Genomic DNA, 24,340 nt, shown 5'->3' with positions numbered 1-24,340 from the left:
AAAATAAAGCCGGCTACTCATGTAATGTAGTCAAACTGCGGCTCATCAATATCGACCCCATCGAAGCCTTTCTAGAAGGACTCGAAACGCAGCCTAATCGTATCCGATGCAAGAATATGCCTTACTAGCACACGGCTCAGCCACGCAATCGACATATCTAGTGACTCGGCACGCAACAAGAAATGCCGTGATTCGTGAAACTCTCTTTCTTCCTACACATTTGCCATCGTGTGCCCGCTCATGCTTCGATAACTGGTCACTCTCTCTCGCTAGGGACTCGGTTCGCACACCGACTCGATAGGCTTAAAACTCTACGATCACTCCAGATAATCGGGCACAAAGGACGGTGACGGTGACCCTTGAAACCGGTGGATCATTGCCTTATAGCCTCCCCGACTTGCATAGATGCCAAGTCGAGTAGGCATATCGGAAGATTAAAATATTTAAGGAATGCTCCGCTGTTGTTCAGTGTTCAGCAAAAGTTCCTGACTGCGGCTGACTACGGACGTCATCGTCAGAGAGAGTGATCCTGTGACCTCACGTGCTTGCCTTGATTAGTTCTCGTCTCTTGCCTCAATCTTTCCTTATCACCACCTTACACCCCGTCTCCATCTGTTGCCATTCGAGACACTGGAACACCAAGCTTGTTGCATCTCTTATTTCAACCATAATCAAACACGCCTCATCTGTCCAACAGATTCTCTTATTACTGATCATTCTGACTCACCAACCACGTACTCAGCCATCCGACTTGCCGTGAACCCCACCATCGTCTAGCCCACTCCAGCCTGCAACGCGGGACATTCATTCTACTTAGACTACACTAGTCTGTCGCTGTGACCACTGACGCACTTGCTTTTCCATATCTTGCCCCTCCCCTGGTCTTACGTGAGCGGCATCTTATTTTCTGCCTGGTTCTTTTTCTGTCTTTGGTCTACTTCTTCTTTTATTCATTCCATTTGTTTTCAGCTGGAAAGTAAAAAAGATCAACTTTGCAGACAACCGGGAAATTGAAGCGCAACATCACCAATCGATAGGCGCCATCCGATATCTGCGCATAATTCAGCTTCGGGAGAGACTTCCGCAGTTTCCCCTCGTTGCTCTCTTTGCCATCTGACCATCTTCACCTGAGGTGACAGATTCAGTTTGCGATTCGAAATGTCATCATATACATACCGAGAACGAGACCGGGAATGGGATGAGTACTCCCGGCCGTCTGAGCATCGCAACTCGTATACAGTCAAGCGTTACGTCATCCCCTCAGAGGACAGTCGTGATCGCGAACGAGATTTTTTTCGTCGCGAGGATGCCGTAGGGGACCGTGAGTTGGTGATTCGACGTAGAACAGAGCCTTATGAGACCGATTATGAGGTTCGCCGCGAGTATCGCGAACATGAACGTGAGTGATATGTCATCCCACCTTCAGATTATATACACTGTAGTATTGCCATCATATGTTGATTGCATGGCCCACATTTTGTAATATCATGATGAACCGTCAGCTAACTTCAGGAATAGCACGTTCAATATATGAGCCTGACTACCAGGTCGTTCATCGTTCTGAAGTTGACCGAGACCCTCGGGACGTTGAATATTATTATCAAAGACGTGTTCGCGAATACGACGACGATCGGGATCGCATTAGGCGGGAGATTAGCCCCCACGACTCAGTCTCTCAAGCCAGCACTCGGAGACACCGTGAGAGAGACCGAGACCGCGACTACAGCAGTGACGATAGCATGGTTTATATTCGCAAAGAAACTCGCGAATATGACGACGAGCCTCACCACCACAAACGGCATCTGGCCGAAGGTGCACTTCTCGCAGTGGGAGCCGCAGAACTTCTCCGACATCGTAGTAAAAGCCAAGGGCACGAAGTCTCAGGGGGAGTAGCCCGTGTTGGAAGAGATGTTGGCGCCGCTGCTCTAGGCGCGATTGCTGCCAATGCTGTCGACCATTACCGAAGCAAGAGCCGCAGACGCTCGTCGTCTGTCGATGATGATGATCGCCGCCACTATCATCATCGCCGCCGTCACAGTCGCAGCCGCAGCCGCTCGTCGTCTCACTCTAGAGCTAAGACTCTGGCAGGTATCGGTCTTGGTGCTGCTGCCATTGCTGGTGCAGTTGCTCTAGCTCGAAACAAATCGCAAGACGACAGACGGAGCCGTTCACGCCATCGACGAAGATCTCAATCTCGCTCTGGTGATGCTAGATCAAAAAGTCGAAACAGACACATAGCAGCTGCTGGTCTTGCAGGTGCCGCTGCTGCCGGTATCATCGAGAAAGTTCGCAGCCGTTCACGGCCTAGATCCAAAAGTCGTATAAGACAAGGCCTTCCAATTATTGCTGCTGGGCTCGGCACCGCAGCAGCTGCCGGTCTCTATGAGAACTACAAAGAAAAACGTGAGCAGAGCGCAAAAGGTGAAAGACGGCACTCCCGATCCCGTTCTTTGAGTCGAGGCCGAGGCGCTATTCTACCAGACCCCGCGAAAGAATCAGCTGGCCTCATTGAATACGGCCACGACCCAGTCTACGGCAACGTTCCTTCAGCTGATTACTACGGCCGTCCAGCCAGCCAGCACGGTTACTATAATGACGCTGTTGTTCCAGCCGTTGGCGACCGAGACGGTCACAGCCGCGGATACAGTACTTCTAGCTCAGGATCTGACCGGAGTCATCGTCGCCGACACCGTCGACGAGAGAAGAAAGAACGAAGCAGTAGCCGAATCCGTGACTTCGCGGAGGCCGGACTTGCAGCAGCTGGGTTAGGTTATGCAGCTTCAAAGATCTCGGGTAACAAGAAGGAAAAGAGCCATCGTAGCCGTGAACGGGAAAGCCGACGTAAGTTTGAGAGAGCTTTCAATGTGCTAGTTTGAATCTTAGCTAACTCTTGCAGGTCATGATCATGACACTGACTCGTACGAAGAACCGTATGATCCAGCTCCTTACATGCAACCTCCTCCGCCAGGAGCTCCAGTGCCGCCAACAGAAAGTTACTATCCGTATACGAATAGCTTTCCTCCTCCACCAGGATCTACACCCAACCCCCCACCTGCGCCATACAATCCTACCGAATACCCTCCTCCACCCCCTCCTGGAGCTGTTCCTCCACCGGTACATGGGTATCCTCCTCCGCCTGGAGCGCCTCCTGGCAATGAACCCTACGCCCCTCAACCACGTAGAGCTGATGAGAATGTGAGTGCCCCTTTTCTTGACTCTCATCACACATCAGATGGTGGGTTTTGATAAGTCAAATCTGCATGTTTGAGCAAAATGAATAGTAGCTGATACGTTGCAGGTGTAAGAGGCATGTCAACGCAGTTTTCCAGAGAGGATTTATCTCGTGATGGCCGTGAAGGACACTCAAGACAGCGATCTGTCAGTCAACCTGAACCGTCATCACACTCAAAATCCGTTTCTTTCGACCTCGATGGTAAAGCCAAAGCCGAGAAACTAAAGTCAAGTTCAGATGATACTTCCTATGGAGAAGGGTATGAAACGGATGACAGCGATTCAACGATTGATGGTCTTGATCGGGGCCGTCACCACCACCATCATGATCATCATCATCACCGTCATCATCCTCCTCCTTCGCAAAACCAGCACTCGTCTAAGTCCTATGAGCCTACATCTAATAATGATAATTATCGCCATCAAAGTCATCATCAGCAAACTGCGAAGTCTAGTTCTGTTCCGCCTCCTGCTCGTTCTACAACTAAAGATTCTTCTGATTCTGAAGCGACAATCGACCTACCGGATCGATTTGATGCACAAGGACGGAAGCTGCCAGAAGAAGGGGACGATCCTCTTGCAGATACATTTGACCACTTGTTACAAAACATATTTTCGAGCGGGCGATCTCGTGAGCGTTCAGCTCACGGAGTCTGGTAATTGCTTGTGATTGTTTATGAATTTGATTTTTCCCGTCTATTGTTTTATTTTTTCATTTTTTTTTACCTGACTTCTTTCGAGTTACGGCTGCACTAATGATCTATACGTTACGGAGGTTATGATATTTATGAAGCTTAAATGATGTATGCTTACAATGATATTACGCTGTTGTTTTGATTTTACTACACTCGCAAGTTGTCTCCATGCACTTTATGTGTGATTAGATTATTATGATTGAAATTAACTTCCATATTCAAGCACCCTGTAGCAAAAGTCAAACTACAAAATGGAGCCGTAAAGAACTCTCGAGCAAACAGAAATGTTGCTATTCGGTTCCAACGGGTGACTACTGACTATGAATCTTTCGCAGACGACGTAGCTGACTAACTAACGAGGCAAACCGCTACGTACCCTGTGGTAGACACCAGCTGAGCTCTATCGATCCATCTGACGCTAAGTGGTGGCTAGCTGGAATATGATCAGGGATCTGCCTGCTCTCGGACTAAAGAGACTCTTTTTTCTGGTCAGCATGGTTAGCGACATCTGGCACCATACAATCCCTGGATGATATTATTATCTGCACGGCATGCTAGCAAGAATACTCTACACAATTCCCTTGTCTGACTATTTTCTCGCTCGATCTAAGAGTATGAAATATCCTCTCCATACAATATTCTGAGTTGTCTGGTAGACCCACGAGACTAAACCGAGTATCGGCTAGAGTCAACCCACGGTTCAGCTTGTTTACTTCCCTCGGCCACAACCAAAACAATAACATTCACTATCAAAACAACATCACCACACCGCTAGGTCTGTTCCATAGTAACCTAGTTACTGCGGTTGTTGGGCAATTGTTCAAGCGCCGACAGAGTGCGGAACCAAAGAGGTCGCTCAACACGAGCTTGCTTCCATCTGACTGGCAGAACGGCATCTCCCGCCACCTTTTCCCCAGCCTCGTGGTTCTGGCTCATTTTTCTCACTCTTACACATCTTAACGATTCTGAATGACATTCCTTTCCCCGCAATAATACCTTTCTTTTATCTTGCATCAACTACATACCATTCCATGAATTAATTCGCCATTCTTATTGTGCGATAAAGAGCTTATCCGCGATCGCTCTATCGCCCATAATGTTCAAGGCTCTGTTCGCAGGCGGCAGTCGCGAAGACGTGAGCTCTCGGGGATCCGTCCGTCGCAAGTCTTCCACGAAAGGTGGTGACGACGATCACTCTCGCACATCATCATCCCGGCGCCAATCGAAACTATCTTCTTCAGCTTCCAGCGTATCTTCTAGTCGTAGGTCAACAACAACACGGGGTGACGACCGTGGTGATCGTGGACTGGGAGATATTAGCACCAGCCGAAGTGTAACCGGAGACTCGACTACGACCTACGTTACCGCCGAGCCTGCCTCATATGTTGATGATCCTCTGATTATTGAGCGCAGGCCTCGATCAGAGCGAGGCGATGATCGGCAAAGGTCAAGTCGCGATTCTGACCGCGAGTCGAGAAGATACACGGATGAGCGGTTGAGCAGAGATGACACAAATGACCGGGATCGTACCCGGACTCGTACGAGGTCTGGAGATACTGCGGCGCATTTTGCTGCTGAAATTGCAGACCCCAGATTCAGTCAATTCCCCATGCAATATGATTCCTCTAATATTCCTGGCACATCATCTCCATACCAGCCTCCATTAGATTCACATATCTCGCAGCAATTTCCAGGACAGTTGCCAGGCGCAACGGCACAGCCTTATATACCGCCGAATCCGGCAGGTCTTGCTGCCGATTACTACAACGATCAAGGTCAATCGGTTGCTCACCAGCCGGGAGTTCGTCCTCAGGCCCCAGACATAATAGTGGGTGCCGAGCCTCATTTGCAACCAGCATCGCCCATGGCAAATCCTCCTCCCGAGCCAAGCAGTATTGGTCAAGTTGGCGCGGCAGCTGAGTACTATGCTGGTGGCGATTCATTTCCAACTTCAAGTACCCCAGCTTCTACGAAGCCACCGAAACCAAGCAAACCCTCAAAGCCATCTTCTAGACCTCCAAAGCCAACATCAGGGTCTGCGACTGCTGGAGAGTCGGCGACGTTTGGTATCGGGTCGGAACTGATGAACCAAGCTAGTTCCAGTTATCCTGTCACATCTGGTGGCCAATCAAGGCCTCCTATTCAAGCAACTGGAGGACCTTCATCACACAATGGGGTGGGTTTGGCATTGGGTGGCGCCGCAGCTGGGGCGGCCGCTGCTTACATGCTCAATCACCATGGTGAGCACTCTAACTCAGCAGTGCAATATGAGATCCGACCGGACCACCATAACGACTCGTATGGTATAGGGATTCCGGCAACTGGGAATAACCAGTCTTCCTACCAAGGAAACGTTGCCCCCTACGCACCGCTTGGATACGCTAGTCGGCCTCCAGCAGGCCCTTCCTATCCTTCCGGAGGTATACAGCCTGGCTCGTTGGCTTATCATCAAAGACATCACAGCCCGCTCTCCGCATTCGTCGACTTCTGGAGAGATCCGGAAGGAGTCGGAAAGTTTGAAGATTACACTGAAGCCATCGGAGTGTGCAAATACTGCTTTGAGCCTGGCACTTCGTCTCGAGACGCACCGCGGAAGCATCATTATAACCCGCGACGACGTTCCCCGGTCGTCGAGAGATACGGAAGCAGCAATCGAGTAGACAAGTTGACTCGCTACACCTCGTCGGAAGATGAGAGCCGGCGGAAGAAAAAAGGCAGCTCGTGGTTGGCAGGTGGATTAGCAGGTGGACTTGCCGGCTATGTAGCCAAGTCATTGTTCAGCAATAAAGATTTTGAAGATACGTACAGCGTGAGATCTGGTACTCGTGCTGAACCATCGCATCATCATACCTACGATGAACAGAGTATGGTGTCATCTAGCAAGGCTAGTTCTACATCCCGTGGCGTGATCTCGTCAAAGAGACGTTCTGGTGACGATAAAAGCTCAGTATCCAGAGATTCCAAATCTTATCGATACTCGCGTCGCTCCTCTCGCTCGCGGTCCCGATCGACATCCAGAGATCGTCGAACCAGCAGTGGTCTGAAGGAGGCAGCTATCGGTGCAGCTGTTGGTTCTGCATTGACTGCTGCTGCAGCGCGATCTTCTGATCGGAAGAGGAGTCCAGATAGATCGACACAGCGCTCCAGACGACGTCAATCCGATTCTTCGGGAAGCGTCAACTTTGAACGTTCTCGGAGACGTGGAAGGTCTAGTCCGAGAGGATTCAGATCTTTCTTCACTGCTCCATCGGCCAATCGTCGAAAGAAATCTTCGAAGAAAGAACGAGGATTCTTCTCCTTTGGAAATTCGTCTTCCTCTTCGGGAGATTATGATCTAGCCTTTGGCGGCTCTGAAATTTTCGGCTCGACGGTAAGTGGTCGATCTAGCAGATCGAGCAAGTCGAGCAGGAAGCATAATGTCGATGCGGAGATATTGGGTCTAGGACTGGCGGCTAGACAGCTTGCGCATTCATCTTCCCGTAAAGAGATATCGCCTCGTGATCTTGCTCGACCTCCTAATTACGGCCGGCCCACAAAAGTCGAAAATGATGAGTGGGAAGATGCAGAATCATCAGATTCTTCCGTCTCTGCGAACTTGGCGTACGGTGGAAGTACAATTTTTGGAAGCCAAGAATCTGTTAATTCTCGTTCATCATTCTGGCCTTGGAGCTCAATCTCACGCAGGCAGAGGAAAGCTCAGAAAGAGTACTCGCAAACCCCTCCAGCCGACGATTACTCCTACTATCCTGGTGATAACGCCAGTCACGACGGTTCTAGCGGTAGAGGTAGTCTTCAGCAATTATACCCGATGCCTACGAGCGATCCATCACGGTTTGATGCCGTGCGAATGTCGACATCTTCATCCCCAAATGCACAGCCTCCATTGGTGAGACCTGGACCGATACCTCTTCAACAACCCCAACCTGTTACTCTAGTTTCCCAGTCAGTTTACTATCCTACCGTCACTGCGCCTACGGATCCACTCGTACAACGCATTGGTCTAGAGGACCATACAAGCAGGGATATACAACGTCAACGCCGCAGCAACTCATCCCCTGTTTTCCCTAATGCACCTCTAGACGGTGGACCGTCTCCAGGAATCCTCAAGCGGAGATCGACCGCGAAAGACCCGGCAACAGTTTCATTTAGCCTCACGGAAGAGCAGACAGACAGACAACAAGAAGTTGACCGTCGTGACAAAGAGCGCCTGGAGCGTCGGCGGGAAGAAGAGTTTGCTGTCTTACGTGAGGAAGCGGATGAACTAGCTGAGTTGGAGCGTCGTCGTGAACGCAAAGAAAGAAAAAGGGAAGAACGCCGTCGCCTTGAAGAGGCTGAGGCCGAGGAAGCGGCTCGCGAAGCTCGATGTGAGCGACGTCGGAAGGAATCGAGGGGTGATGAGCGATCATCGGTCACTTCAAATGGACAACGAAGGGAGAATGTGGAAGATATGACGCGAAGAGATGAACGAAAAGATGCTGCATCGTCGTCTTCATGGGTCACACCGGCAATTGTGGGCGCCGGCGCCGCTGTTGCTGCAGGTGCTCTAGCCGAGAAAGCTTTCGAAGATGATAGGTCAAGTGCGACTACAAGTCGTTACGAGGAACGTCGAGAAAAGCGGCGCTCTCAACGACGCAGCGCCTCTGAGAATCAATCAGAGGTGACAGAAATCCCTCGTCAAGAGCAACCTCAACAAGTTGTGGAAGATGACGAGCAAAAGAAGCAAGAACAGCGTATCGCCAGAATTGCAGCTTCCCGAATTGTGCAAAACCCTTCCACTCATGAGAGTTATGAAGATTTCTTCACACCGGAGGATTTACGACATCATGAAACCCATGACGACTCCTCCCCTAATATCATCGACGTTGTTCCACGTTCGGAGAGTCGCGTGGAGCCATATCTTGGCAGTGACCTTGACAAGCGAGATCCCTCTTGGCCACCCTTGACCATTAATATCATAAAACCAACTCCTCCGGGCAGCCATGACGGCTCTGTAAGGGATGTCTACTCTCCTGTACCGACACCGGAGCCTACTGAGAAGGAGGAGCGGAAAGAAGACGTTAATCCGACCCCAAGTCATCCAACCACTGGCTCGCGAGTTTCGTGGGGAGAACATCAAACTCATGAGTACGAGGTTGAGACTCCTATATCCGACAGGGAAGAGCATTTTGAGGAGATAGATCAACATGGAGTTGCCATGTCACCCGAATTCCATGAGGATGCAAAGAGTCATGAGGCTTCTACTGAAGAGAAACCTGTGCCTCGCCATATTGATGAGACCAAGTCGAACTCAAAACACTCAATGCCTGGTAGTTTCGATGATAACGTCGAATTTGCAGCGACACTTGCTGCTGGTGCCGAGATCGCTGGCTTCGATCCTACCGTTGTAACTGACGACGCCAGTTATTATGGGAAAGATCATCTGTCGAGAGCCGGATTTAAAGACGCCTATCGACCTCCTGCTGTTGAGAGCGTTACTGATCTTGGTGATGCGATCTCAGTGCATTCGGGCTCTGCAAGGAAGGAATTCCGTGGACCGGAGTCTTTTGATTTTGAGGACACCTTCATCGACGAGTCTGGTACCTCCAAGACAAGCAAAGACGCTATACCCGGAACTCGGTCTATTGCTGTGACAGAGGCGGAAGATGGTGATAGGTCCGAAGCTTTCGACTACAAGTCAACCAAAGAGTTGCGCGATGACAATGGCGATAGTGTGCCATCGTCCCCTGTAGGGGATGGTAAAAAGTCGAAAAGGCCGAAGAGAAGGTCGAGAACGCTCGACGATTTTGATATTGGATCAGAAAAACCCTCACGACGATCCGCTTCCAGCGATTATTCTGACAATAAAGAGCGAGACAAGAAGTCGGAAGACGCAGACTTTGAGGCAACACTGGAAAGAGTTCAATCGGCGCCTGTAACGGACGATTGGATTGAAAAAGACAAAGAACCGCGTCGTCGAAAATCAAAACGCAGTGATTCAGATCGCTTCGAATCGGTAGATGACACTCGTTCTGTCGCCGCATCAGCACCAGGAGCCGATGAATTGGAGGAATACAGATCGCGCCGATCTTCTCGGAGGTCCAAGACTGATGATGAAGTGGATCTCGAGGACGACAGCCGCTCTCTACCTGATGCCGACGATGACGGAGAAAGGCGCAGACGGCGCAAGCACAAGCGTCATAGTGGAAATTTCGATGACGTCGCTTCAGTGGCCTCTTCACCAGCCAAGATCGATGAGACTCGCGAGAAGCGCCGCTCACGCGACTCATCGACAGCCTCCAAAGATCGCGTGAGGGAGTCAGAGAAGAAGAGCGGTGGACTTTTCAGCAGTCTTTTCGGATCCAAGTCAACTCCAGAGCGATCTTCATCCACACCGGGCAAGCGTGAGACACAGTCGGAGGTTGGTGTTGATGAAAGTACGTCTGAGCGTAGACGCAAAAAGAGATCCTCCTCAGGTAGGAGTGTAAGTGGTGATGGGGGCGATGTGGCAAGCGAAGCCGCTCAGTCTACGCTAGATCTCTCCAGGCTAGATAAATTATTTGACGGCGAGGATGGAGATAACGACAATCAATCTTCGCGAAGAAAGAGGAGGGAGCAGAGGCGGCGAGACAAGTATGAGGAGATTGTTGATTCGGCACGCGATGCATCATCTGAGAAGGTAGATCTCTAGTCCCTTTTATGCGTGGTTGACATTTCTTATGAAAAATATTCATGGCTGTACAATCTATTACATGTTACCTATGGTGCGATGCTTCTTTCGTAATGATCATGTGCTAAAGTTTTATTCTTTCTTTTTCCCATATAGGATCGATATTCCACCGCCGACGATAATGATGATGACGACAAGAAGTCTTTTTTAGAGATGCGCCCCGAAATGCCACCGGTAAATAGTCACGAAGGAGAAGAAGATTCGACTAGAGAAATTGTGGGTGGTGCTTCGGGGCTAGCTATTACAGCAGCAGGACTTGGGTTAATGAAAACTTACGGCAACAGTCTTGATGACCAGTTGCAAGATGTACAACAACGTCTGAGAAGCCGTTCAGTCTCTCCTTCAACGGCTGAAAAGACGTTTGAATTAGCTCCAAGATCTCAAAGTCGACCATCTTCACCCGGAGGACGAAATCAAGACGAAGAGAAAAACTTGAGAGCAAGACGCCTATCACTCTTGCGAACGAGTGATTCTCCCACTGCGGTACCTTTACATTTTCGAAAGCCGCCTACATCCCCGAATAGCTCACGACGTGTCTCTATGACTTCCCCAGTGCCGTCACCTAGTTCTCCTAGACATCGACGGCCCAACTCCGTCGAATTCAAGAATGTGCGTGAGATTCGTCCACTTTGGCTCGTCGAAAGACATAGTGCTAGCAAACTCGATGTTGAGCCTGAGGGTCCTCTCCCCTCCCTCCCTTCTAGCAAAACATCGTCTCGAAGTCCATCCGTCGAGAACCTCCGAGAAGGGTTTGAGGATGACGAAGATGCCGTTACTGGCTTCTATATGGGTGGTGGAGGTGAAAATTCTGCATTCAACTGGGGTCGCAAACCGGTTGATCTTCGCATCTCTACGGACCAGTTACCTGCTGGTGATGAAGAGGATTTCTTGAACTCGCAACAAGCTACTCCTACGGCAGAAACGTACAATAACAAACCATTCGGTCCGCCACCGATCAAGAAGGAGAAGCCAAAGTACGAATTCCATTCTCCGTCAGAGTTATTGCAGGATCCTAGCACGTATCAAGCTATAGTTCCTGAACTTCCTAAATCGCTAGATCGATTGCCCTCTGTAGCAGGCTCGGATTTGGGAGCGAAGGAAGCCGAGACAAAAGTGGAGGGAGCACCCACGGTGGAATCAGCGACAGAGGTTGAAGAACAGTCACCATCACATGATGTCAAAGTTGAAGATCAGCCCGAAAAACAGAATAGTGATATGGCGTCATTCCTGGCAGGTGCTGGATTTGCCTCTGTTGTCGATGCGGCTGTGTCTGCTGCAGTTAGCGATCGGGAACCAGCTTCAAAAGAACTCAATGAAGTGGTTCCTCAACAATCTGCAACCGAAGAAGCTGGTAACCAGGAACAAACGCCAGTCTCGTCTAAGTCCCATAGTATTGGCGGCTTTGGCGAAATTGTTGATGTCGCGGTTGCGGCAGCAGTCTCCAAACATGCTTCTCATGACGTGATTGATACTAATCGCGATCAATCCATGAAAGCAGAAGAGGCTCACGTTCCTGAGGATGCTGCAAAGGGAAACACATCGTCCGATGTTGGTCACCCCGGACTCTTCGCAGGTGTTGTTAATGCCGCTGTCGCCGCTGCTGCTGCTGGTGAAACCCACGCCGATGTCACACAACCAGACCTGGCCAAAGATGTTGAGCTTCAAGAGGGTGTCGCGCAAGAGCCAAAGACAGAAGAAACTCCCACTGCAGAACCCTCAATAGAAGAAGAGTCCAAGGTTGCTTCCGAAGAAGTCACTGAAGCCAAGTCCGGTTCTACCTCCAAGAAACAGAAACGGAAGGATAAGAAAAAGAAGAAGAAGAACGAAGATCTTGACGTTACTGCCAAAGACAATGATGAGGGAGAAACCGTTGCTCTTCCTGCCGTTGAATTAGACTCATCTGCACATTCCAAGCCAGAGGCGGAAGCCGAAGCGACACGGGCCGAACCCACCTCTGAACCTTCGACGGTCCCAAAGCAACCTACAGAATTCAAAGATGATACTGTGGGAATTCCTACGGACCAGCTGCTCGCAGCTGTGTCTGAAGAGATTGTTGGAGATAACACTCTTAAATTCCAACCATCAACGTCAAATGTGGAGACTGACCCATCCCCCGAGGCGGTCACCGCATCTGCGGAGAGCGAAGAAGCGCAATCTGGTCCCAGTGCGGAGCCCACAAGGACTACTACTACCGCAGACACCAATGATCAAGCACCACATGTGGTAGCAGCGGAGTCTGAAGATGTTGCATCACCAACAACTTCCAAATCGTCGAATAAGAAAAAGAAGAATAAGAAAAAATCGCAGGGTTTGTCGGAATCAATTTCTGTTGAGACTCCTTCGACTCCTGGTGACGAAGTACAGGTCGAGTCTTCAGCGATTGCTACTGAGGAGCCACACTCAATTGATGAGGTAATTGAAGAAAAGCCTGTGTCTGAAATTTCTTCTACGAGCATGCCGTCTGAGAATTTGGAGGTGACTCAGGACGTGTCTACTTCTGCGGAGAAGCAAGCGGTCGACAAGGATGATCCTGGACTATCAGAGTCTGCTGAAAAATCTGTTGTCGACAAGGATGATGTGGTTGCGACTGAGACGACTGAGCAGGATGTCCAGGGAACATTAGGTGTTGAACAAGAAAAATCGGTCAGTAGTCCGGTCGATGAATGGTTCGATTCACGAGAGACTACGGAAGCACCACCTACTGGATCAGTGCAAGTAGAAGCTGCGCAAGACACAACAAACAAGGACCTTCGGACAGCTGAGGCCTCTGGAGAGCCAGCCGCTACCACTGAGCCAGTCGCTACCACTGAGCCAGTCGAGCCGAAGCGGGAGGAGAAGCCAGCAGTGACAACTCCATCGAGCAAAAAGAAGAACAAGAAAAAGAAGAAGGGTCAATCTCAGTCTGTCGATGAAAGCGCTTCAAAAGAGATTGCTCAAGAACCTTCTGAAACAGTCCAGTCCCAGCCCGACAGTTCGGAATTTCCTTCGGCTGAAGTTGAAGGCGAAGTTTCACATGCAACTGATGCAGATGGTCAAGCCAAAGAAATCGAGGAGAGCATTGCCGAAGAACCCCGCCAAGAACCATCTGATACTTTGACTGCTGAGGTTGAACAAGCCTCCCAGAAGACAGATGAAGCTTCAACCTCTGCTGTTTCAGAAGTTGAGCCAACTGTAGAGTCTGAGCCCGCGGCGGAATCTGTGCTGGAAACTGTGCCAATAAGTGAACATCTTCCATCAGCACCAGTACCCGAGACTGAAGAGACCGTTGAACCACAGACCTCTGATGTCCCTGTCGAACCTATTCCATCCAAGCCGCTACAGTCTGAAGGTGATGCCATCCCTTCCGAACAGTCAGAAAAAGTTGCTGAAGCAGTAGAAGCCACGCCAAAGGAAGAAGAAGTATCCGTCCCAATTCAGGAACCTTCTGACGAGGTACCAGTTGCCCCAGCCAAGTCAAAGAAGAAGAAAGGCAAAAAGGGGAAGCGCGTCTCTTGGGCTGAAGGAACCGAACTCGCTACTGAATCTGAGCCTGGGACTCCTGCAGAGCCTGAAACTCAAGTATCTGAAGAGACTGCGCTAGCTGTGACTTCAGAAGATACAGTGCCTACCGTCGAGGAAGAAATGACGATACCTGCATCTACCGAAGCTGAACCTTCCATTGTTACTGAAGAGGCTTCACGAGAAGTAGAGGAAGATGTGCCAACGCCAGCAGAGGCTGTTGATTCTACCAGACCCTCAACTACCGATATCGAACCTGTTCTAACTTCTGAAGCACCTGCTGCTGCCGAAACTCCCGAGAAGGAACCTTCTATCGAGTCTCAACTCGAACAACAAGTCGAAGGAGTTCAGACTCTTGACGATCAAACTGTTTCATTGCCATCCGAATCATCCCAGCCAAACGACGCTAAAGCTTTGCCTGAGGAAGAAGCCGGTGACTCACAGGCGGCAGATTCAAAGAGCAAGCGGAAAAAGGACAAGAAGAAGGATAAGAAAAAGAAGAAGGCGACGGAATCTTCTCTTCAAACGGATGAGAAGCCATCGCAGCCCTCCGAGCCAGCTGTCAACGAAGATGTCAATGAAGATGTCAAAGACGCGGTTGAGAACACTGCCCCTGGAGTCTCGGAGACCGTTGAAACGACACCCATTGAGCAGCCTGTCACAGAAAAGGCTACAGACACGGTCCAGGCAGATGCTTTAGAATCTCAGGCTCCTGAGATGTTAGAGCCTGCTGATTTGACTCTTAAGCAGCAAACCGCGGAGGAAAAACCTACAGATGTTGTCCCGGCAGAAACTCCAGAACCTCAAGTCCCTGAAGCCTCAGAGCCCACTGAACTAACTCCAGTGGACCAGTCCACAGCTGAAGGGAAAACTTCAAACATTATTCCGGAAGATGTATCAGAACCTCAAACTCCTCAAGCTACTGCAGACGAGTCTAAATCAACGGATATGGCACAAGACGATGAAGGGGCTCCGGAAACCCCCAAACCCAAGAAGAAGAAAGACAAAAAGAAGAAAAAGGCAGCTGCGGCTCTCGCCTTGGTTCAAGAAGCATCTAATGAACCGGCCACTGAAGAGTCCAAGGGAACTGTTGAGAATGCAGTTTCTGACAATGCAGAACAGACGAAAGATGCCTCGGTTGAGCCGGTAGGAAGGCCACAGATCTTGGAGACGCCTGTGGAGGAAGCTGTTCAAGAGCGTGTGCAGGACCGTATAGAAGAGGCGAAGCCCGTGGACCCTTCAGGTGACGCGCCTTCACAAGAAACTTCGAAATCCAAAAAGAAGAAGGACAACAAGAAGAAAAAGGCCGCCGAAGCTCTCCTGCAGAACGAGGAATCAGCTTCCAAGGAGGAAACAGTCGATCCTACCGCAACCACACCTTCCGAAGCTACTGAACAGACAGAATCGATTCCTCAAGAACAGCAACTTCCAGAAGAGCAAAAGACGGAGGACGTCATTGCTACCGAAAATGAAGTATCTCCGCCTGGGGAACCTCCCGCAAAAGAAGTGAAGTCCACTGAAGTTGCAGCAGACAATGAGTGCACCCAAGAGGCGTCGAAATCCAAGAAGAAGAAAGACAAGAAAAAGAAAAGGGCATCGGCAGCACTCTCATTGGACGAAGAACCGATTCCATCTGAGACGGTCGTCGAGTCGGCGGAAACAAAACCCTCTGAAGTTGAAGTTCCAGAACCACAAGAACAGCAGGCTACCTTGGACGAAGAGACGAAGGAAATCATAAAAACTCGGGATGATGAACCTCAATCTCTCGAATCTCCCGCAGAAGATGTGAAATCTAGCGAAGTCGCAGAAGATGGTGGATGGGCGCAGGAAAAATCAAAGTCCAAGAAGATAAAGGCTGCGGAAGCGCTCTCATTGAGGGAAGAGCCAGCTCCGCCGTCTGAAACAATCGTCGAGGAGGTCGAAGCAAGGCCTACTGAAGTAGAGGCCGAGGCTGAAGTACCACAGACAGAAGAACAGCCAATTTTAACCGAAGAGAAAAAATCTGTCACTGAAGATCTGTCTGCTGAACTTCGAGCTACTGAGGGACCAACTGAAGATGCGAAGGCTGTCGACAATGCTGAAGACTATGATTTGGTCCAGGAGACTTCTTCAAAGTCTAATAAAAAGAAAGACAAAAAGAAGAAGAAAGCGGCAGAAGCTCTTTCTTGGGATAGTGAACCTCAGACACCTGTCAAAAAAGAGGTAACGGAAGCTGCTTCGCCCGCTTTGCCCGAGGCACAAGATCTACCTGCTGTGGTTGAACAGACAGTGGAGGATGTTTCGAAAGACCAAGATGTAGAGCCTGAAACGACGGAAACTCCTGCTGAAGATGTCAAGGCCGATGCTGTGGCTAAAGAGGATGGATTAACTGAGGATACTTCCTCCAAATCAAAAAAGAAGAAGGCAGCAGAGTCTCTACCATGGAAGCAAGAGCCGCTCTCCACTGACAAGCCTATCGATGAACAAGCTCTTCTTGACAACGAACCTTCAGCTTCCCAACCCCAAGAAGACTCTCTCATAGATAAAAAAAGGCCAGACGACAGTACAGATGCGCCCAACACTGAGACTCAAATTCCTGAAACTCCCGCAGAAGAGGTGAATCAAGTCGGCGTTCCGGAAGACGACAGCCTGAGCCAGGAAACCTCAAAGTCAAGGAAGAAGAAAGAAAAAAAGAAGAATGACAAGTCACTTCAATTAGAGTCCACCCAGGAGGAAAGCACACCTGATGTAACTGCCGCGGAGGCAAAAGAGATTCAAGAAATCACCCCAGTTGTTGAATATACTTCTATCAGTGAGGATGCTACGACTGCAGTTAACGAACAGGACGCTGATACTACTGGTGTCCAATCACAAGCAGTTTTACAAGATGAGTATGTACCAGTACAGCCTGCAGGTGTCGAAGATGAGGGCTCATCTTCAAAGTCTAGCAAGTCAAAAAAGAAAAAGGGCAAGAAGAACAAGTCCAAGGATGAGCCGATGCCGTGGGATGAAAAACCTGCAGAAAAAATGCCAGAAAATCAGCAGGAAACCGGTACTGATCAACCAGCTGTGACTGAGGTCGCTGCCAATAAGGAGTCTGCCCGCGACCTAGAAATATCGGAAAATGTGGAGCCTGAGCCGCCAGTTGAACAGCCCTCGAAACCAGCAGAAGACATCCCGAAGGGCACTGAGCTTCCAGCGAGCACGGAAGCAGAGGCCTCGGGACGTACGGAGCCCGCTGAGCTCGATCAATTAGAGCAGCCTCAGGTGCCTACAGATATAACCGCGTCAGTCCCTCCTGAAGAATCTACAAAACAAGACTCGTTGGATACTACGCAAGTAACAGATTCTCAATCTACGGCGGAACCCACGGAGTCTACCGGCGTTATCGAACAGGGTCCTACTGAATGCTCCACTCCGACTGTCCCTGAGAAAGCGACAACGAATGACAGCGAAATGCCGCAGGCCATGTCTGGAAAGAAGTCGAAGAAAAAGAAGAAGCGTGATTCAATGTTGTGGAATGACGAGCCTACAGTACAACAGGATTCTTCGACAGATCCTATCGCATCAGAGGGCAAAGATCAAGAGATGCAACCTGACCCTACATCTACTGCGGAAGCACAGCCGCAACAAGAGACTGATATCATAGAATCTAAGGAACCAGAGTCTACAGACGCCAATGTCGATCCTGAAGTCAAAGATTCAGGTGCTGCAGTTACAGAGCCAACCAAGCAATTATCTGCGAAGGAGAAGCGGAAGGAAAAGAAGAAGAAACGTCGCACGCTTGATCTGGCGGATCCCGAACCAATCCCTACAGTTGCAGACGAAGCCCCTGAGGCTGCTCCTGCACCATCGATGCCAGACGAACAACAAAAAGACGACGAGGGAACTCCAGAGGAATTTGCGACAGTTGGAAAAAAGGAGGGTAAGAAAAACAAAAGCCAATCGGTAAGCTGGGAGGAGGATATCATCAAGACCGTCGCTGAAGAAGAGTCAAACCTCAACGAGACTAAACAATCACATGGTCAAGCTACCGAAGAACAGCAGCTGGATGCCGACTCGAAGAACCCGCCTCTAAACGAACACACAGATCTCGGTCCGGGACCAAGTCAAACAGAGAAAGAACTGCAGGAGACGCCTGTTGAAGTCGAGGGTAAAGAAACATTTCAGTCTTCCGAAGAGACTCACACCGACCAGAAAGAGAAAGATTTCGATTGGACTGATAACATGGTGTCTCCGCAGGTACAATCTCAGACAGAAGAATCTCCCTTCCCGGTTCCTTCCCCGATTTCTGATAAACGCGAAGATCCCGACCAAAGCCGCCCTACTGCTATAGATGAATTCCAGAGCCACGAAACTGTAACCCCTGAAACTCTGGTAGAAGAGCAACTTCCGGCTGTTGAACAGGAAAGAGAAGGACCAACAGAACTCTCTGCTGATGTGCAGCCCGTCGACCAAGAGACGGAGGACGGTGGCGGGACGGCTTCGAAAAGCTCGAAAAAGAACAAGAAAAAGAAGAAGCAGAAGTCAATCACTTCTGTGCCGGATGAATCTATGATTGTCGAAGAAGAAACTTCATTCAAGACTCTAGTGGAACAAGATGAGAAGCCTGAATCTACAGACCCTCAAGTTTTCGACACTGAACAGTTGGAAGAAATCCACGAACAGCCTGCTGTTATTCAAGACGAGCCTCCAGTTTCAGAGCCTGTATCTCAGATGGAAACCAATGCCGAAGAGGAGTTCAAGCCTGCCGGTGCCAGTAAGAAGAAAGGCAAGAAAAACCAAAAGCCCGATATCTGGTCATCCGAACAACTAGGCGAATTTGCTAGGGATCAGAACACCGACCAAGTCCCCGCTGGTCCATCCACAATCGAAGAAGAGATAATTGCGGATGATAAGGACAAGAATCAAATCCCAGAAGACACACCCCTCGTCACTCAGACGGCACAACAGGAAGTTGTGGTGGATACAACAACCAAGGATGCTCCTGGGATTCCTCAGGGGGTCCCCGAAGACACGCCTCTCGTCACTGAGGCCGGACAGGAGGAATTTGTAGAGAATACAACAACCGATGATGGTCCTGCGATTCCTCGAAAAATCCCAGAAGACATATCTGTCACTGAGGCAGTACAGGAGCAAGATGTTGAGGATATGACAGTAAAGGATGCGCCTATGAGTCCTGAACAGACACCCAAAGAGAGAGGTTTACCGCAAGAAGAGGTTAATGAAACCTTGGCCACGCCATTTTCCGAACCCCCCGCTCGCAAACTGTCAAAGAAAGAAAAGAGAAAGATGAAGAAAGGGAAGAAGGCTGAGACTGAGGAAGAGAAAGAGGAACCGGCTGCGGTTGTTGTTGAGAAGGACCAAACACAAGCTCTCCGCAGCGAGCACGTTCCAGAGGCTGCTGAAAACAAAGTTGATAGTATGCCAGCTGCCAATGACACTTTGACCGTCAACGAGAAGTCTATCGACGTACAACCAATTCCTGAGGAGCTTGCTACAACTATCGAAGAACCGCAAGTTTCTGATGCTAATGTCGAGCCTGTGCCTATTCAGGAAGAGCCAATCACGCGCAAACTATCCAAGAAAGAGAAAAGCAAGAACAAAAAGCGCATGACAGAAGGCTGGCCTGAAGAGGAGCCAGTAGAAGCCAGCATCGCAGATATTGCACATCCACCTGATGCTGTTGAGCCTGTTAGTGCTGATGGCCAAGAAAGGAATCCTGATAGTGATTTTGTTGAAGTATCTCCTAGTGGTGAGCAATCTGAACATGCTCATGTGTCACTTGATCCATTCGATGTGCCAGAAGCCGAGAACCAGGGTCCGAATGAACCCCCTGTCGATTTTATCCCTGATGCTGACATCGCAGAACGAGACCCTGAACCAAAACCAGATGCCGAAGCAGCTCTTCGTACACGTCAATTGGAGAAAGAAGCCGACCTCGCTGTCGCAGCTTCTCTATTTGGAGAGTCTCCGGAACCAGAGCCGGAACAAGTGCTCTCACGCCAGTCGTCCAAAAAGCAAAAGGGCAAAAGGAACAAGAAAGACAAGAAGAATGTTCTTATTGAACAGGAGAATGCCGATAGCAACGTTGCTGCTTCGCAAATCGAGACACCTTCAAAGGAGAAAACCTCACAGGAGGAAGACCAAGAGATGAAGCCTTCTGAATCCGTTGAAGAAATCTCGCGGTCTTGGCCTTCAGTCGACTTTGACAATGACTTGTGCAAAACCTACTCTGCAGACAAAATCGAAACCAAGGGCAGGGAGCTCGGATCCGAACGTCAAATTCAAAATCCTGAAACCTTGCCACAGTATCCAGTTTCTATGACAGATGACTTCCAGACATGGACACCAGGGTCAAGATCAAACATCCAGTCTGTCAATGTGAAAGAAGCATCTGAACAAGGACATCGCAGCCACTCCCCTAGTCAAAAAGAAGATGTGGATATGATCCTTTCTACTACCATGGCTGCTGCAGGCTTCCTTCCATCTACAGCCACAGCGCATGCAGGAACTGATGCGTTTACAGATTTACAGTCTATCATAGGAACTTCAAGGAAATCATATGATACCTACGAGCACCATGACGTATTTAGCGGTGATCGAACAAATTCTAAATCTTCACGTATGCCCGTTGAAACTTCCAAAGAAGGAAGCAAGTCAAGCAAAATCGACGATATCTTTCCCGGTCTGGAAAGAGTCAAGCACCGGAAGCCTTCTCCAAAGTCACACGAAAAGCAGACCGACAATACGATGGCTGTCGAAGAACAAAGATTACCAGTAGAAACACCAGTCAGGACTCTCAAAGAAAGCCGGTCAACGCACAATGTCTCAAGTCGCGAGCTTCCTGTCGCCCAGGTCGAATCAACATCCAAAGATCGATCTTCCTCACTTCTCTTTGATTCATCTCCGTCAACCAGGTTAGAACCCACGCCCGATACGACAAGAAGGACCTCTTCATCACCGATTCGACTACAACGCTCTAATGACTCTCTACACCGTACGAAATCTATTCACGGCCATCACTCGGGCCCGACACACGGTTGGCAGCTGGACGATGAACTCACTCCTACAAAAAGAGCAACTAGCCAATCTTCGCGATCTCTTTTACACCCTGACAACACTGATCTTTCCCCGCCGCGAATGCCTCTAGATCCCATCAAGGAGCATGAAGGCCCTCACTTGCCATCACCATCACCACGCCTTGTAATGGGCGAAGGGCCATACAAACTGGAGCGACCGGACAGTCGGAGCAGCGTCAGAAGCTCGCGATCACTGCGAAGGACCAATCGCAGCATCAGCGGTGACCTTCGAGCAGCAGCCTCACTCTCTTCACAAGCAAAAGAACAAACTAACCCCGATTGGTCTAGCGCCGATGCCGATAAAGATAGGCACAAAAATGGAAAGGCTGGGCGCCAAGAAGTGGGGCATCCCCAGCCACTCAATCCAGACAACTTCAACCACGACGACAACCTCCACCACAGCGATAACCACGATGACTATGATCTGGAGAACATTGCTTCTTCCTCAAAATACGATCCCGTAACCGATAAGGGCAAGCGCCCCGTCCGAGGCATGTCTGATGTCTACGTAAGTGCTATTACTCATTGATTAACCAGTCACTTGCTTGCTTCGGTTTGTTTTCATTGGACTTCTTGATGCGTTCGTTCATTTAGCCGTTGTGTGCAAATGCTCAGTCATTCGCGACTAACCTCTCTGCGCGCACAGGAGGGATGGGGCGAGACTCCAAACTCACCGCGGTCGCCGACCCGACCGCCCAGCATTAGACGTCGACAAAGCATGCAACATCTCCAGGAGCTCGAAACGAGACTCGATCAATTGATTTCCGAAAATCGCTTGTTAGCCGCTGCAAAAGAAGAGGCTGAACAAAAACTATCGCGCGTAGGTGTCGCTCGTCGCAAAAGCGACCAAGCTCTTAATACCAGCAATGCCGACCTCAGAGATAAAGAAGCCGAGATTGCGCGATTGACAAACTCATTGGAATGGATGCAAGGCGAGGTGCAGAGGTTAACACATGAAAATGAAGCGGTGAATGCGAAGCACGCCGAATTGACTGCGTCGCATGCCCGTGAAGTCGATAGTCTCCGTACCCGTCAGCTCGAACTTGCGTCGGGCATGGAAGGCATTGTGCGCGAACAAATATCTGCTGCTTTGGCGGAGAAGGATGCAGAAGTCCGCCGTCTTCGTGACGAGCTTGCAGCAGCCCGCCAAGCCGTACAAGAATTGCAACAACAGATTGTCGCCGCGACGGCGGATGATGTTCTCTCAATCCACGACGAGGACTACTTTGACAATGCATGCCAACGTCTGTGTCAACATGTTCAACAATGGGTACTACGATTTTCCAAACATTCCGATCTTCGTCGCTGCCGTCCATTATCCGAAGTACGGAATACCAATGTCGCGGATAGATTTGATAACGCTATTTTGGATGGCTCTGATATAGATGCAATCCTTGCTGATCGGGTGCGCCGGCGTGATGTGTTTGTTGCCGTTGTCATGGCTATGGTCTGGGAATATGTCTTTACAAGATACCTGTTTGGCATGGATCGGGAGCAAAGACAAAAGCTGAAGGCTCTCGAAAAACAGCTGTCAGAAATTGGACCTCGTCGAGCTGTTGCTCACTGGCGCGCTTTAACCTTGACGCTACTTGCAAAACGGCCATCGTTTGCAGAACAGCGCGTAAGGGATACCGAGGCGGTTGCCCTTGAGATCATGGAGACTCTATCCCAACTCCTGCCGCCTCCTCAATCCGCTCAAAGCCAACTTCTCGAGTCGCTCAGAGGGGTACTCCGGCGCGCAGCCAATTTGTCCATCGAAATGAGGACGCAACGCGCCGAATACGTCATGTTACCACCCTTGCAACCAGAATACGACTCGCAAGGCGATCTAGCTCGGCAAGTGAGTTTCAATGCATCCCTGATGAATGAGCGCAGCGGAGTGTACAGCTCCAACGAAGCACTTGAAGCACAAGGCGCTGCAGTACGCTTAGTACTATTCCCACTCGTTGTCAAAAAGGGCAATGACCTAGGAGATGGCGATGAAGAGATTGTTGTTTGTCCGGCTCAGGTCCTAGTAGCCTGGCCCGAAAATGAAAAACATCGTGAACGTGATCGCATGTCTACTCTCGGCAATCGATCCGTATCAAGTGTCGTGCCTTCTGTTGATATGGGAAATATGATCTAGCTACACATTTCTCTTCTACCATTGTTCTTTGTCGATTCATCTTCTATCGATCTGTTTATTTGGCGCAACATGGTGGATATTTGTTTCTATATTCTTTGGTCGACCACAGCTCATACACGGTACGGGACTCAGTCCAGTCGAACAACCATCTAACACCCAAGGCGTCACACTTGGATTGTTGCTGCTAACGAAAAGGTTGATGTGGAGTGTGGTCATACACATTCAGGAATGCAGTCATTGCTTTTAATGTGAGAGTATACTACATGAGGGCTGGATCGGCGTTTACATTTTGAAATTCTTGTATTTTTTCCCTTATTTGATTTCTTCTCTTGTCTTTCGATTTGGAGTCCTGTTGTCGCAGCGATGAGATGCAAGCAGATTGAGCTTGACTGTATGTGGACATGACTTATGACCTTCATGACCTTAGAGAGATAATTGTACAAATGAGAGACGTTTATATTTATTCATGAAGCATCTTACAATAAATCTAATAACTCATGTTCCTATCATCCAATTCTTCTAAGCGGCTTGGCCTGGATCGTGTGCTCGGCCACTGTCGGTGTTTCCCGCCCACATGCATCCACCAACCTAAAAAATCCCCTAAGGCAATGAATACAACGCAACTTTTATCTACCCACACTCGATTGTTTCTTCCGAATTACATTTCATCTTTTTTACTGCTATTCTATATAGCTCTTCCTTGGAATAATCAGATGACTCGGACTCGATGCCAACACATCTTGGTGAACGAGCGAGCCACGTCCTAACTGCCTAGCTATCCTGTGACGACGTCATCGCCACTGGTTCAAGTTGCGGCTGTCTGCCAGAGTGTGCTAACATGTCACCTCGTTAAGGTATACTCCCATTCTCAAATCGGCGTTAACAATCGTTAATCAGCATTGATAATATTGAATCCATGCAATCGTCATCGCGCCATTCAGAACAACTCTCCCAGGCGTCCAGCACTTCGAACAGGCAGCGGCCTGCGGGCTCCAGGTCTACCCAAGGCCACTCACGTCCGACA

General features: G+C 49.6%; 2 protein-coding genes across 2 annotated transcripts, besides 5 other annotated features; both read left to right on the top strand.

Annotated features, from left to right (window-relative positions):
* Positions 1–1,158: 1,158 nt before the first annotated feature.
* Positions 1,159–3,891, top strand: TSTA_090740 (uncharacterized protein; the record flags this gene model as incomplete). Its single annotated transcript, XM_002478752.1, has 4 exons — positions 1,159–1,399; positions 1,513–2,841; positions 2,897–3,235; positions 3,299–3,891. 4 exons carry the CDS (start codon positions 1,159–1,161, stop codon positions 3,889–3,891), a joined length of 2,502 nt encoding a protein of 833 aa, XP_002478797.1.
* Positions 2,007–2,054: a microsatellite.
* Positions 3,543–3,583: a microsatellite.
* A 1,131-nt stretch (positions 3,892–5,022) lies between the features above and the next one.
* TSTA_090730 (involucrin repeat protein) lies at positions 5,023–23,316 on the top strand (the record flags this gene model as incomplete). The annotated part of the gene is made up of 3 exons (XM_002478751.1): positions 5,023–10,581; positions 10,729–21,699; positions 21,838–23,316. 3 exons carry the CDS (start codon positions 5,023–5,025, stop codon positions 23,314–23,316), a joined length of 18,009 nt encoding a protein of 6,002 aa, XP_002478796.1.
* Positions 12,415–12,461: a sequence feature (CT-rich).
* Positions 14,598–14,634: a sequence feature (CT-rich).
* Positions 18,606–18,636: a microsatellite.
* Positions 23,317–24,340: the final 1,024 nt, after the last annotated feature.

The sequence above is a fragment of the Talaromyces stipitatus genome, genomic scaffold (assembly GCF_000003125.1).
Source record: "Talaromyces stipitatus ATCC 10500 scf_1105507295527 genomic scaffold, whole genome shotgun sequence".
Taxonomy (NCBI): domain Eukaryota; kingdom Fungi; phylum Ascomycota; class Eurotiomycetes; order Eurotiales; family Trichocomaceae; genus Talaromyces; species Talaromyces stipitatus.
Note: the sequence above shows the minus strand (reverse complement) of the source record. Positions and strands in the feature narration are given on the sequence as shown.